General features: G+C 58.5%; 1 protein-coding gene across 1 annotated transcript; it reads left to right on the top strand.

Moving 5' to 3' along the window:
• Positions 1-1,573: 1,573 nt before the first annotated feature.
• Positions 1,574-15,050, top strand: LOC121153728 (WT1 interacting protein). Its single transcript, XM_040976468.1, has 8 exons — positions 1,574-2,240; positions 7,674-7,775; positions 11,715-11,782; positions 11,919-11,981; positions 12,070-12,200; positions 12,473-12,524; positions 12,823-12,891; positions 14,893-15,050. The coding sequence occupies exons 1-8, from the start codon at positions 1,574-1,576 to the stop codon at positions 15,031-15,033; spliced, it is 1,293 nt and encodes a 430-aa protein (XP_040832402.1). The 3' UTR covers positions 15,034-15,050.
• The last annotated feature ends 422 nt before the right edge of the window (positions 15,051-15,472 follow it).

Raw genomic sequence — 15,472 nt, 5'->3', positions numbered from 1 at the left:
ATCCTTTACACCTTGAGAAGCGGGTAGGTGGAGTGGGACAGTTACTAAGCGGCTTTCTGCACAGCGAGGACTAGGTAAATGCGTGTTAGGATAAACACTTGCCTGCTCGCATTGAGTCATGGCCTCTGGAACGAGACCTTGGAGGGAGCGTGGCTGCTGATAGGAGGACTTGTATGTGTATGTTGGAGTATGGACACCCCCAAATGCCTCCTCCGACTTCCCCCAAGACAGAACCATAGTCTTGCCACAGTGGGCACTTGTGAAATGGGTGCTCACTTACTTGTTTTCTTTCTCATTAGAGAAACCCACCTTTTTTCATCAGGTGGTTCCCCAAAATGTTTATCCCGGACCTGTGCCCCCACCCCACCCTGCAGATGAGGGTGGGAATTCTTGCAGGCAGTGGGCTCCTGCTGCAGTAGCAAGGGCCTGGAGGGCTCCCCAGGCTGGTGGACACCTTGTCCACCCCCCACAGCTCACCCCGGACACTGTGGCTTTCCTCCGAGCAAGGTAGGCCTGTCGAGGAAGACGGCTCCCTTTGGCTTAAAACTGACGCCTCAGTTGGGTTTTTTTTCTTCCAGTTGATACATATGACAGGGGTGTTGGTGCCCATGTTTGGGGGACAAGCGCTGGCCACCCCTGTCCCAGAAACTATGGCAGCGCCCGAGGGTTTCAAGCATCTTCCCTGGACGCCATTTTGAACCCCCAGGGCAGGCACCTGGAAGGGAGGTGATCTCCCACCTCCAGGGCACGACTATGGTGGCCGTGGCTCTGAGTCAGGCCTGCTTTGGCTTCAGGCCCGGTTTGGAGGACCTGTGCCCAGCAACCTCGCCCCAGGACCAGCCCCCCCATCACCCCGGGCTGCCAGTTCCTCACGCCTTCCCTCCCCCTTCGGGGCCAGGGTGGGGGTGGCCCCAGGGGCCGCCAGACTGGCGAGGGTCGTCCAAGATCCCAAGGGATGGGGCAGAATGTGGGCAGCGCCGCCGACTGCTCAGATTTCCCTCCTGGCCGAGCCCGGCGAAGTCGCCTACAGTGCGGCCCTCGGGAGTCCGAGGTCTGTCCCCGGAGGCCCGACGGCGCGGGCGCACAGCGAGCCTCGGCCTCCCTCCCAGGCAGCCGCTCTCCCAAGCCTCGGGCCGGCTCGCAGCTGCCCGCCCCGGCCTCCGCGCCCCTTCGGGCTCCCGGCGCCGCGCGGACACCGCGGCTCCGCCGCCGCCACTCCCCCCACATTCCAGAGGCCGCAGCGCCGTCTCCTTCCTCGCATTCCTGCCCCCGCAAAGGAGTCCCTCCGCCGGCCCGTCCCCCCGCGCGCTGCGGCCGCCCAGAGCAGGGGGCGCGGCCGGCGCCTCGGAGCGCACATTCCTCCGCCGCGCGCGCCGCCGGCCGCAGCGCCGACGTCCCCTCGGCTCGCGCGTGGCCCGCGCAGCGACCCCGGCCGGCCACCGGCCCCGCCCCGCCCCGCGCCCAGGGGTCCCGGGGCGGGCTCCGGGCTTCGGGCGGACGATGCGGCGGCGCGGCCGGAGCGGCGGCGGGAAGCGGAGGCGGAGGTGACGCGCTAGGGCCGGCGGGCCGGGCCATGCAGCGCTCCCGGGCGGCCGCGGACGAGGCGGCCTTGCTCCTGGCCGGGCTGGCCCTGCGGGAGTCGGAGCCTGGCGGCGACTCTCCGGGCCGCGGGCGGCGGGGGCCGAGGCCGGGGCTGGGAGACGAGGCGGCGCCGGCGCTGGGCCGCAGAGGAAAGGGCGGCGGCGGCTGCGGCCCCGAGGCTGGCGCGGACAGGGGCCCGCCGCGCGCGGCCGTCCCGGAGCTCAGCGCGCAGCCGGCGAGCAGCCCGCGGGCCAGCCTGGCAGGCTCCGACGGCGGTGGTGGTGGTGGCGGCGGCGGCAGCAGCGCGCGCTCCAGCGGCATCAGCCTGGGCTACGATCAGCGCCACGGTAGCCCGCGCTCTGGCCGCTCGGACCTGCGTCTCGGCCCCGGACCGCCGTCGGGGGGCAGCGCCCGCTCCAGCGTGTCCAGCCTCGGCTCCCGCGGTTCTGCGGGCGCCTATGCCGATCTGCTGTTGCCCAGCGCTTGCCCCGCGCCGGCTCGCTCCCCGGAGCCCGCGGGAACAGCTCCCTTCCTTCTGCCTTCGCTGCCGCTGCCCGCGAGCCGGGAAGGCGGCCCGTGCGCGGCCGAGCGGCGGCTGGAGGCGCTTACCTGGGAGCTGGAGCGGGCGCTGGAAGCGCGCACGGCGCGGGACTACTTCGGTGAGTGAGCTCGGGTGGGCCAGAGGGGCTTGACAAGAACAGGAAGGCTAGGCGGCTGGCATCGGGTCCCCGGCTGTAGAGGTTCACCCTGTCCCCAACTAGAATCTGAGCGAGCCGCCTCTGCCCATTTCTCCTCGGTCCCTGGCACCTGCCTCCGCTCATCTTGCCCAGCGTTGCTGCGAGGTCAGCAGCGATACCTCCTACCCCTGCGCACCTTGGCCCCACAGTGCACAGGCACCCCCTCCCCCGGGGACCATACTGCTCCCGGATTTTGACGGTGGAGCGAGTGAGATGGGACCCAGCGGGCACACGAGGCCACTCTTGCCATGCCAAGCGCCTAAGATATGGGATAATGGAATTTTGGTTCCCGCGCGCATTTGTAAAGCGCCCCAGCCTTCACAGCCCCCACCCCAGCTTTTCCAGTCCAGCTTTGGCCCCTGGCCTCTTTTGGATGACCGTGGGGGGGGTTCCCCCCATCTTCCCTGCTGATAAGCAGCTGGCAGGGCTCCTGGCTCTGGACTTGGGGCAAGTACTTCCCGCGTTTGTGTCTTGGGCGCATTCCATCCTGCCCTGAGCTAATGGGCTCAAGCAGAGGGGTGTAAGGTTGGTCTACTTTTTCCAGGGGGCGGCAGTCCCGGAGCCTGGGTGTGGGGAATGTTTGGGTGTGTGTTGGGGGAGGGGTTTTGGCCTGCTTTTTGGGATGGGGACCTCTCCCATGGTGGCTGTGCGTTTGTGGTTTGCTCAGGCTGGTGGCTGCCGTCAGCGGGGCCTGCGACATGGAGGTAGATAACTTCAGCACCATTGCGTGTCCTGGCAGGCAGGTGCGGAGAGCAGACGCTGGGCTGTGTTCTGAAGGGAGCGCTTTCCAGTGCCGCTGAGCTCTGCCAGGGCACTGTGAGAGCAGCCATGGTGCCCAGGCAGGTGAAGGGAAGGGGCTGATGAGAAGAGACCGTAGTGGAGGTTGTGGTAGAAGAGGAGGAGGAGGTCTGTACGTACCCTTGGAGCCACGAGGGATGTGCGCAGATGGTGAATGAAACTTGGGTGTTTATTTCATTAATATCTGCCCTGTTTATCAGAGTGTGGGCCCTTCTGCTTGGAGGGATGTAATCGTGCTGAGATCAGGCGTCTGAGGTGTAGTCATTTTTGGTTGCTCAGGTACCAGGTGAGGCAATCAGTAGGTGGCCTGAGCTCCCGAGAACCTCCCACTGGGTCGCCCTCCTCTCCAGCTGGCCTGCTGCTGTGCTCATTCCTGTGCCATTCATGATGTCCTGGGAACATACCCCTCCTGGCCCCGGAAACCCCATCTGCATCCCCCGTTCCCAGAGGGGCCACTCCCGGTGTTTGCTTCTGACCCTGGCCTCTTTCCACCTTGGTTGCTATGAGTCTGCAGCAGCTGTCCTGTCCTGGTGCCAGGCTATGGTGGGTTCTGAGGAAGCCATGGAGCTCCCCCAGGCGGATGGGCTATCTGCTCTTGTCTGAGCCTTGGGGAAGAGGGCTTCCCCCTTACTCTCAGCACAGTCTCTCTCCTCGGCCCCCAGCCTTGCATTCTGCCCCACTCAGGGTACCAAGGTCAGCTGGTGCAGCCGTCTCCAGCAACTTCCTCCCTCGAGTCCGCATCCAGCTGACTCCTCTGCCCTCTGAGAGGAGGAGGGCCCTTCTGTCCCGTCTCACTTTGCCCTCACAGTGGCCCTTCTGCTTCTATGGGTATCTTCCATTACAGACACAAGACGAGGCCTGAGCTCCTGGCCCTGGCGTCGCCGGCCTTGGCCTTCCTGCTCAGGCCCTTCCACATGTGTGGTGTCTACTCTCACTGGGCCAGCCCCTGCTCCTGCCCAGGCCGCCAGGAGGCCCCAGCCCTGGGCCCACTCTTGCCCAGGCCACCAGCAGGCCCTAGCCCCGGGCCCACGCTTGCCCAGGCCACCAGGAGGCCCCAGCCCCGGGCCCACGCTTGCCCAGGACACCAGGAGGTCCCAGCCCCGGGCCTGGGGGCCTAGTCCGGACTTGGTGCATCTGCTGTTTGCTGTGGTATAAAGCTGCCTGTGCTGCTGCGTTAGCCCGGGTTCTGCTCATGCAGCATGTTGCTATCATGGTGCTGCAGGCATGTGAGCTGGAGAAAACCCAAACCCAGGCAAGGTGGTAGCTGGCCTTCTTGTACACTCTCCCATCTGATAAGGTTGGGCAACAGTGAAGGTGTGAGAGTAGAGGTATTTCCCCTCTTTGTATTTGATAGGTGGAATGAGGTGGGGGGAGGGGGTTTACCTCCCCCAGTGCCTGTAGGAGCCAGGATTGGGCCAGGCCAAAGCAAGGAGCCTGGGACTCCAGCCCCGTGGGTGGCAGGGCCTCGAGTGCTCCTGCTGTCACCTGGTGCCTCTCAGGGTGTGCACCAGCTGGAAGCTGTCGAAAGTGGGTGGGCTCAGTCCCTGGGCGCTGCACGGGATATGGGTGTCGCACGGGTGCACTTTAGGAAGGTCAGTCTGGCTGCAGGTTGAGGGATGGGACCCTGCGTGGAGGACCCACGGCATCCTGTCTGCAGGAGGAAGGTATGGGAGGGAGGAGGTTGAGGGAGAGGACAGATTTGATGTCCCACGAAGAGCGCTGTACCTGCGGTTTGTGACCCAAGAGACTTTGGGCAAGAGCAGGTTGGAGGGGCCTCTGGCACTCTTTCCAGAGCCTTCCTGGATATGGATCAGTGTCGGAGGGTGAGATCTGACCCCAGCCAAGATCTCGGCACCCAAGCCAGTGAGGGGTAGGGAGAGGGGAGACTGGGCAAAGCCATGCCCACACTTGGAGCCTGGCAGGACAGGGTTTACCTCCACTTCTATGTTAGTAATGAATTTCAGCCCCCTCCTTTTTTTTTTTTTTTTAAGATTTATTGGTTTTTATTAGAAAGATTTACGGAGAGAAGGAGAGACAGAAACATCTTCCATCTGCTGGTTCACTCCCCAAGAGGCTGCAACAGCTAGAGCTGAACTGATCCAAAGCCAGGAGCTTCTTACTGAGTCTCCCACACGGGTGCAGTGTCCCAAGGCTTTGGCCCATCTGCTGCTTTCCAAGGCCACAAGCAGGGAGCTGGATGGGAAGTGGAACAGCCGTGACCTGAACTGGGATATGGGATCTCAGCACTTGCAAGATGAGGATTAACTAGTTGAGCCATCATACTGGTCCTGAATTTCAGCCTTTAGGGTGTTACAACATGTCTGGGTTTCTGTCTCTTTCTGGAGAGATTAGAATCTCTGGCGTGCCTGGGAGCTGTATGCGGAGCCCCCTCCGGCAGCCAGCTCTCTACACCCACATGCTGCGCAGGCCACCCTGACTGTCCTGCTGGGTCTTGAGGGCCTCTGAGCTGTCCTCTCCCACCCCCACTGGGAGGCTCCCATGGTGCGGGGGAGCACCCAGCTGAGCTGTGAGCCAAGGAGCAGCTCCAGAAAACCATATAGGTGGTATTCCAGAAACCAGAGGGGAGGTGTGTAGCTGTGCCCGGGTGCGGGAGGACCGGGCGTCCACACTGAGGAGAGGGTGGGCTGTGCTGGCCCACGGAGAAAGCTGCAGAGGCTTGGCCATGGCTCCAAGCGGAGAAGTCCAGTAGAAAGCAAGAAAGCAGTGGGGAGGGTCATGGTTTGGAGAGCCACCCTGTGAAGGGGACCTGTGACGTTCAGGCTGGCTGCATCTCCGGAAAGGCTAGCCAGGGAATGTCCTAGAACCAGAGTCAGGCCTTGTCATGGTGTTACCAGTCACTCCCCCCTCTCCGCATCTGCTGAGCACCTGTCGCACTCCATATAGGATCCTATACCCCAGGGGTGGGCAGGCCTCCTGGTTAAGTCACCTGCTTCCCCCATCAGAGCCCTTGAGACTGCCCTGGCTCCTCAATGATGCTGTTTCCAAGAGGCAGGACTGTGATGGCTCCTGTAGTTTGGTTCGTGCCACACACATGGGAGAATCTGGATTGAGTTCCTGGCTCCCAGCGCAACCTCGGCAGTATCCGGGGAGTGAGCAGTAGACAGGAGTGCTGGCCCTGTCACATCGAGATTAAAAAAAAAATCAGCATCATCACACACTCTGCTTCGTTTTCACCAGCCTCACTGCTGACTGGAGTGAACATTTGCGTTTGGTCTGTGGCTGCCTTAGGCAGGGACTTCTGGAATGCAGGCCCCTGAGGGCGGGGACCTGGGCACACAGTGGACTGGCCAGCGCCCAGACGGCAGCCGGGTGGCCAATGTTGGTGTCGCTGTTGCCTACACGGAGGCACAAGGGGGTGCAGCCAAGGAAAGGGTGGCTGGCGAGGGCTGGTGACTGCTGCCATGTGCTTGTCGTGCTGTCTGGGCCAGAAGAGATATGGTTTGTGTTCTGAAGAACAGGACTTGAAGAAAGCATTTTCCAGCTGTTTAAGGGCAGGTCACAGATAAAGGGGCTTAGGACAGCTTTCTTTATTATTATATTTTTTAATGTTTATCTATTAGAAAGAATTACAGAGTTGAACACAGCGCAGTAGCTTTTTTAAGAATTACAGAGATGAGAGACAGAGATTCTTGCATCTGGTGCATTCCCTAACTGGCTACAGTGGCTGGAGCTGAGCTGATCTTAAGCCAAGCACTTCTTTGGAGTCTCCCATGTGGGGGCAGGGGCCCATGGCTTTGGGCCGTGTGCTGCTGCTTTTCTAGGCCTGTTAGCAGGGAGCTGGATCAGCAGTGGAGCTGGGACTATAGCTGGTGGGTTAATCCACAGTGTTGGCCCTTTAGAACAGTTTTCTAAGTATGAACATGGGAACACTTTAGAACATTTCAGGAAACATGCAGTTCAAAGGTAAAGTTGGGGTGAGTGTGGGTGCTGCAGGAAAGATACTGGTGGGGATGTGCGTCTGGAAGGAGCTGGGGGAGACCTGGTTCTGCTTCCTGTGAGCCCCCGGAGCAGCAACGGCACAGGTCCTCTGTCCTCTGTTCCCTGCAATGCAAGGCCCAGCTTGAGTCCCCAGCTCCCAGCTTTAGCGTGGCCAGCCCGGCTGCTGTGCGGGCTCTCGGAGAGTGAACCAGCTGAAGCGGATCTCTGTCGATTTGCTTTTCAAAAAAGAAAGTTAAATAGATTTTGGTAAAAATTTCTAAGTCCTCGCCTATTTTTTTCATAATATACCCTTTCTGTTCACTTTTTGAAGAGCCCTCGTGGGCGTGGAGTTGAGCATGTTTGCACCGTAATGAGTTTCCTGTAATCGGCCTAGTGTGATATTGTGTATTCCAATAGCTGATGTACAGTTCCTGTTCCTGCTGACCGTGTCCTCAGCACCCTCAGATACCCAATGACAAACCCAAAGTCACAGGTACCCTGGAGGGAATTTAATGTGCCATCCGGCAGAGGCAGTGCCAGCCCTAGGCATGGCATGTGTGCCTGCCATCTGCAGTCTGTGGTGCTAACCCCTGCCCTCTCCTGCTCCTTCCTTCCTAGGCATCTGTATCAAGTGTGGACTTGGCATCTACGGAGCGCAGCAAGCGTGCCAGGCCATGGGGAGCCTGTACCACACTGACTGCTTCACCTGTGACTCCTGTGGTAGGTGACCACCCCACCACGAGCCCTTGACACACCAGGCATCATAGGCCCAGGCTGGCACGGGGCTTGCTGGTCAGTCTGCCTTTGCAGACTGGGGGCTCCCTTCCTTCTTGGGTCTGACCTGTTTGGGAGACCCTGGAAGCCCTGGAGGAGATCCGCCTTTAACGTGGGTGGGGCCAGCAGGGGGCGCCAGGGAGGTACAGAAAGGTCCCCAGCTGGTCTGCGCTGGGCACTGCTGTCCCTTGGCTCCTTGGTTGGGGATGAGCAGGGGACTTCTGCCAGGTCCATGGGGACCTCTGTTCGGGTACACACAGGGTTGGGATTTCAACTATATTGTAATTTAACCAAGAAAAAGTGAAAAAGTAACCCAAATCCAAAGATTTCAGTAAGTGCACTCTCAATTTTTCTCTTGCTGCTGCAAGCCTGGCCCCCTGGCTCGCATGGGCTGTTGATGGGGAGCGCACACACTGTGCTACCCCGCCCCCATGAGTGACATCTGCCACCAGCTAATTCCTCCTCTCTCAGAGAAGCAGACACTGCCATCTCCTGTGAGATGTCCGTCTGTGTGTCCACCGTCACAGTGCCTGCCCTCCCATGCCAAGGTCTTAGGACCCTAGACCACGTTCATATTCCTGCCACTGTCAGTATTATGACGTGCAGGGTGGGAAGCACGTGAAATCCCACCCCCGTTCTGTCCAGTGCATCACTGGTCCTAAGAGCTTTGCACCCTCGTGCTGCCCAGCTCTGTTCGTTCCCTGAGGGTGCCTCCGTGTCAGGTGGGCCGTCGAGTCCCTGCTGAGCCAGCTGCCCCGGAAGTATTGATGATGGAAATCTCTTTATGGAAATTTGTTGAAGTTTATGTTGAGAATGCATCTCTGGGGAATTTCTCTCTTTTTATTATTATGACTTTTTAATTTGAAAGGCAGAATGACAGGAGGGAGAAGAGGAGCGAGAAAGAGCACAAGGATGCTTTTATCAACTGGTCCACTTTCCAGATAGCCACAATGGCTAGGGCTGGGCCAGGTTAAGGCCAGGAGCTTTTTCCAGGTCTTCCACAAGGGTATAGGGGCTGTCTGCTCCCTTCCCAGGCCATCAGCAGGGAGCTGAATTAGAGGTAGAGAAACTGGGTCTTGAACCAGAACCCACATGGAATGTTGGCACCACAGGCAGTGGCTTAACTCACTGCACCACAGCACCGGCCCCTTCCTGGTCTTTGTTCTTAAACACTCTAGAAACTTCTGTCTTGCATTGCCCATCCTGCCTGCCCAACCTGTAGGTTAGTGCTGCCTGTTCTAGAATATTCTAAATGGGTTCATGGAGTCTGTGCTCCATGATGCTGGCTCGTTTTCCTGCTGTGTTGCTGCAAGCATCAGCAGTTAGCTCCTTGCTCTTGTGGACTTGAGGCGCATCAGATGGACGCGCCACCATCTGCTTGTCCACTTGCATGTGCCGGTTGGTGGCTGGACCCGAGAGGGAGCTGCGAGCATTCTGGCAGAGTTCATTTTGTGGACGTGTGTTTTCATTTCTCTTGAGTAAATTCCAAGGAGTGGAATTTCTGGGTCATAGGGTAAGTGTATGTTTAACTTTATAAGAAACTGCCAGACTCTTATCCAAAGGGGGGTGTGCCATTTTACGTTCCCAATGGGAATGTGAGAAGGTTGGGTTATCCTACATGTTTCCCAACGATTCGTATTTTAGTCTCTTTAATTTTAGCCGCTGTGATGGCTGAACAGGGTCTCGTGGTTTTCGTCAGCTTTTCCCTGGTGGCTCGGGAGGACACTTGTGTTTGCTCCTTAACCCTGTGTACTCATGTATCTTTTGTCTAGTCAAATCCAGGCTTTCTTCCATTTTTAAAATTGAGGGTCACCTTTTAATTATTGAGGTTCGGAAGCCAAACTATAGCCCCATATACATGTGTGATTTTTCACAACATGCATTTTCCACAAACCTTTTGAAGTACCCTCATGTGTTTCCAGTTCAACAAATTCTTTGTCAAGGGGCACGGTGGGTTAATCCTCTGCCTTTCGCATCAGCATCCCATATGGGCGCCAGTTCACATCCTGGCTGCTCTACTTCCTGTCCAGTTTCTTGCTAATGCCTGGGAAAGCAGCAAAGCATGGCCCAAGTCCTTGGATCCTGCACCCATGTGGAAGACCTAGAAAAAGCTCCTGGTTCCTGGCTTTGGATCAGCCCAGCTCCGGCCATTGCAGCCATTTGGGGAGAGAACCAGCAGACAGAAGATCTCTCTCTCTCTGTCTCTGTAACTCTGTCTTTCCAATAAAAATAAATCTTTTTTTTTTTTTTTTTTTTTTTTTTAAAGATTTATTTTTATTATTTTTTATTGGAAAGGCGGATATACAGAGAGGAGAGACAGAGAGGAAGATCTTCCATCCGATGATTCACTCCCCAAGTGAGCCGCAACGGGTCGATACTATGCCGATCCGAAGCCAGGAGCCTCTTCCGGGTCTCCCACGCGGGTGCAGGGTCCCAAAGCTTTGGGCCGTCCTCGACTGCTTTCCCAGGCCACAAGCAGGGAGCTGGAAGGGAAGCGGGGCTGCCGGGATTAGAACCGGCGCCCATATGGGATCCCGGGCGTGTTAGGCGAGGACTTAACCACTTGCGCCACCGCGCCAGGCCCAATAAAAATAAATCTTAACAACAACAACAGATCTCTCAGGTCTGTGTCCTGTGAACGTGTCCCCTGGTGTGGCTTTTGAAGTATTTCTCACGGTACCTTCTGATGGGAAAGCCTAGTGACGAGGCTCAGTGTGTCCTTGTCTTCACAGTCACTGCTTTCTGTGACTTAGCACGAGCTTTCATCTTCCCCGAGCCCCGTCGCTTGTCTCCTGCGTTTCCTTCTAGAAGCTTTAGATTTCAGCCTTTATATTTGGTAATCCCTTTTATACTAGTTTTTGTGAGGGAAGGAGTTTTCTTCCCCCAAAGTAAATTCTGTTCCCGCCTGCATCCTGAGATGACAGCTTCCTTGCAAGTCATGGCCAGGGGTCTCTTTTCTTTCTTTTTTAAAAGTATTTATTTATTTTTATTGGAAAGGCAGATATGAGAGAGGAGGAGAGACAGGAAGATCCTTTATCTGTTGATTCACTCCCCAAGTGACCACAACGGGCCAGAACTGAACCGATCTGAAGCCTGTTCTGATTCTCCCACTTGGGTGCAGGGTCCCAAGGCTTTGGGCTGTCCTCGACTGCTTTCCCAGGCCACAAGCAGGGAGCTGGGTGGCAAATGGAGCTTCCGGGATTAGAACTGGTGCCCATATGGGATCCTGGTATGTGCTAGGCAAGGACTTCAGCCACTAGGCTACCACGCCGGGCCCAGGGGTCTCTCTCTGTGCTCGGCCCCGTCACATTGGTCTTCGACCTCTTCTTACCCTCCAGCATTGCCCTGTCTTGCTTGTTCTTAAGTCCACAAAGTACACAGTGTCATCTACCAGCCTTGCTGATCTTTATGTTGCTATTGGTTATTCTGGATGCTTTGCATTATATATATAATTGATTTGAAAGGGAGAGTTAGAGAGAGGGAGAGCTAGAGCAAGAGATTTTCCATCTGCGGGTTCACTCCCCCAAATGGCCACAATGGCCAGGGCTGGGCCAGCCTGAAGTCAGGAGTCAGGAGCTTCATCCGGGTCTCCCACATGGGTGCAGGGGCCCGAGCACTTGGCCTGTCCTCTGCTGCTTTCCCAGGCACAGGAAGGGAACTGGATGGGAAGTGGAGCAGCTGGTACTGAAGCAGCACTCAGCTATTTCCATTTGATAAGCAGCTCTTCATGTGCGTGCCTTGATATCTGCTGCCCAAGCTCCTAGCTCGCTAGGCAGAAGATTCTGTCTCATTGCCTTCTGAAATATATATTGTTACTTTAAATGCCTCACCCACCTCTCTGCCAGGGAGGGCAGAAGCCAGGCTTTTTTTTTTCCTGCCTTGCAGGGAGACGGCTCCGCGGGAAGGCCTTCTACAACGTAGGGGACAAAGTGTACTGCCAGGAGGACTTCCTGGTGAGTCTGCGCCCCTGCCCGCGGGAGTGGCCCGGGCACCCTCCTCCCGACTCGCCATGAAGGCTGAGACCAGGAGGCAGGTGCCAGTGGGGCAGGCAGCACCCCCTTGGTCACACACCACCGTGTCCCCTCCCAGTACTCCGGCTTCCAGCAGACAGCTGACAAGTGCAGCGTGTGTGGACACCTCATCATGGAGATGGTGAGCTCCTCCCTGCCTCCTGGCCCTCACTGCTGGGGGGTGACACAGCCGCCCTCCAGGGCTGACCCTCAGGGGCCTCCACCCCCAGATCCTGCAGGCGCTTGGCAAGTCCTACCACCCGGGCTGCTTCAGGTGCTCTGTGTGCAACGAGTGCCTGGATGGGGTGCCCTTCACCGTGGACGTGCAGAACAATATCTACTGTGTCAGAGACTATCACACGTGAGTGGCCGCGGCCTCTGGGACTGGCGCCCGTGCCCTCTATCGTGGCTGTTGGCCCCTTCCCCTCCTGCTTGGGGCAGGGTGGAGCTCTCTGCCTGGAGCACCCCCTCCCACAACCCTCCCCCAAGGGGCTTCAGCCCCAGCATCTTCTGCCCTGCGGCCCCCTGCTTTTGCCTGCCTGCCGCCCTCCTCTTCATGGTGGGCACTTGCGGCCTACCCTGTCCTACCTGGCCCTCTCAGCCCGTCACTTCTAGTTTCCTTTGTTCCTGCAGGGTTTTTGCACCGAAATGTGCCTCTTGTGCCCGTCCTATCCTCCCTGCACAGGTAGGAACCAGCCCTGGGCAGAGCCCATGGGAACAAGTGGCCCTGGTGGCATGGGGAAATGGGGGCTCCTGCTGCCTGGCTCGAAGCAAGGCCTGGCTGAGGTCGCTGGAGTCTCAAGAAGTGCAGCTAACACACATGCGCCCATGGGCTCCGTGCTGCCCTTAGAGGCGTGTATGAGCATCCATACTCTGTGCCTCCCAACACCGTTCCAGGACTCCCAGGGCTCCTAGGGGTGTGAATGTGCGGTTCTCTCAAGTCAGCCCGTGGGCTGGCACCTGTGACCCGTGTCTCCCTGCAGGGCTGTGAGACGACCATCCGTGTGGTGTCCATGGACAGGGACTATCACGTGGAGTGTTACCACTGTGAGGTGAGCCCCGGGAGCCTGCCGGGACTGCTGACCCTCCTCCCCTTCCCTCCTCACTCCCCTTCCTTTCCCAAAGGGACCTCTCTCCTCTCAGCCCTTACTCCAGTACCAACTCTCCCATACAGGAAGCACTGGGGAACTGAGTCCCCACAGTTAGGGACGGAGTGGCCACTGGGTGCTGCCTGCCCTCAACTGGGGTTGAAAGAGTGCATAGGGCATGTAGGGAGCCTGGGACATCAAGGGAGGCTCTCTGGAGGAGGTGACAGTGAAGTGAAGATGTTGAATCCTGGGGAGGCAGAAGGAAGAGCCTTCCTGGGCCGAGAAGCAGGTCCAGGTGCCAGGGGTGGGACATGCAGCTTTGTGTCCCTGGCAGGGTTGGCAGGACACATCTGGGTCGGAGTGTTCTGTGGAGACTGTGCTGATGGAACCAAGGGCACATGGTCCCTGCCCTCTGGCGCTGGGCACCAGGCACTGGGCCTCCCAGGCTCTGTAGGTCCCACTGGGCTCCGCTGGGCAGCCTGGTAAACCCCTCCAGATAGAAAACGGAGTATGCCTTCTCTCAAAGATTTTTTTGGAAAGATTTATTTATCTGTGTATCTGAAAAGAAAAAGACAGAAAGAAAAATCTTCCATCTGCTGGTTCAATCCCCATGTGGGTGCAGGAGCCAGAAGTTTCTTCCAGGTCTCCCACATGGGTGCAGGGGCCCAGGCACTTAGACCATCTCTCACCAGCTTCCCATTAGCTGGGAGCTGGATCTGAAAGGGAGCAGCTGGAATTTGAGGTGGTGGGTAGACCTGGGTTGCCAGGCTGTATCCGCAGAGATTACTGACCCGCCTTGGTTCCATCCCGGGGCTGACTGTTGCGTTCAGCCCATGTGCTTGTTGCTGAAGGTGGGAAGAGGGGTGTGAGTCCTGCCACTGCTGTGATGGGAGCTCCACGAGGGGTGTGCAGAGGACAGACAGAAGGATCTGGGTCAGTGAAGGAGGTCCTCCAGGGAGCAAGCTGTGGGCTGGAGGGCCTGGCGGGGCAAGGGTCTGGGTTTTCAGGGGACACAGGGAGGCTGAGAAGTGATCAGGAAAAGCAACAGACAATGCTGGGTGCTGGAGTGGGGACCCTTGAGACTGCCTGGGTCTTGGGGAGAGGAAGGGGTGAGGCAGCAGGTGTGGGAGGAGCCTCCCTTTGGGCGGCAGTGGCCTCAGTGTCCAGGGACTGTGGTGGCCCCTCAGGGAGGCCAGGCACACTCCCTGCATGGGAGCTGGGGTCTCCAGGCCACCTCGCCCCACCTCTGTGTGGCAGGCACAGCTACAGGGTGCTGTCAGAGGCCCAGGACCTTGCAGCAGCCCGGCTCTGTGTGTGTGCAACCTGGGGCAGCTGTGGGTCATGAGAGTGAAGCTGCCTGGTATAGAGCCCCCGTGCCATGGTGGTGCTGACCTCAGAGTAGCCAAGCTCCTTGGCTGGTCCTGAGGCCACTTAGGTCCAGCATCCCTGCCTGCATGTTCTCTTGTGAGCCTAGCAAGTATTTCTTGGGCACTGACCAAAGAACTCCCATCTGGTGTGCTCCCCTCCATTGTGCCCCCCCACATCATGTTGGGACCTTCTGCTCCCTAGGGAACGGGGAGCAGTTGCTTTGGCTGCTTTCCTGCCTGGCCCCCTGCAGACACCAGCCCAGTGTATGCCCCAGGGCCCTGCTTCCTTCCTTGAGTGGGCAACCCTTGCTGTCATCATCCCTCGCCGTATCCAGGGACCTATGAGAATCCAGCCCCCAACATCCATGTGCCCTGATTGGTCCTGTCTGGCTTGCAGATGCCAGCTCACTGTATGTCATTGACCCATTTCTTGGGGAGTGGGCGACTCCTGCCATTGTCTCTCACTGTACCCAGGACTTGTGAGTGCCCAGTCCTGGCGCCCACATGCCCGGATAAGTTGGCCTGGCCCTGGCGCTCACGTGCCCAGGTTGGTCTGCCCATGTCTCACCCAGAACCTCTTGGCTGTGTTCTCGCCTAGGACTGCGGGCTGCAGCTGAGTGGGGAAGATGGACGCCGCTGCTACCCCCTGGAGGGCCACCTGCTGTGCCGCCGCTGCCATCTGCGGCGCCTCCGGCCTGGCCCACTGCCCTCACCTGCCGTGCACGTCACTCAGCTCTGAGCACCCGTGGCTGTGGAGGGTGGGCTGGACAGGGTGGGGGGGCCCATATCAAAGTTAGGGCAGGCCTGGCTGCCTCCACCCTGCGCTGCCCACCCCCTGCTGCCCTGCCCCTAGCTGCTGTCCCATCCGCAGGGGCCGGTCCCCCGCGCTGAAGCTATGCCTATTTATTCACCATTTGTGCCTCCTCAAGTTGCTTCCTCCTGGGCCCTGCTGTCTCCCCCACCCCATCACTGACTCTCCTTTCTGAGACCCCCACCCCTGCTGCACCCCCTGCAGCTATGGGGGTGGTACCACTGCCTCGGCCTGGCCCCCAGCTTTCCCTGCTCAGCAGGAGCCTGGGACCCTGGATGGGGGTGGCCTGGAAGGCAGGGTTGGCGTGCGGCACGTGTGTGTGCACGTGTGATGTCGACTGGCTGTTGTGCCGTGTTTGGGTGGGGTC

The sequence above is a fragment of the Ochotona curzoniae genome, unplaced genomic scaffold (assembly GCF_017591425.1).
Source record: "Ochotona curzoniae isolate NIBS_2020 unplaced genomic scaffold, NIBS_Ocur_1.0 contig_2699, whole genome shotgun sequence".
NCBI lineage: Eukaryota > Metazoa > Chordata > Mammalia > Lagomorpha > Ochotonidae > Ochotona > Ochotona curzoniae.
Note: the sequence above shows the minus strand (reverse complement) of the source record. Positions and strands in the feature narration are given on the sequence as shown.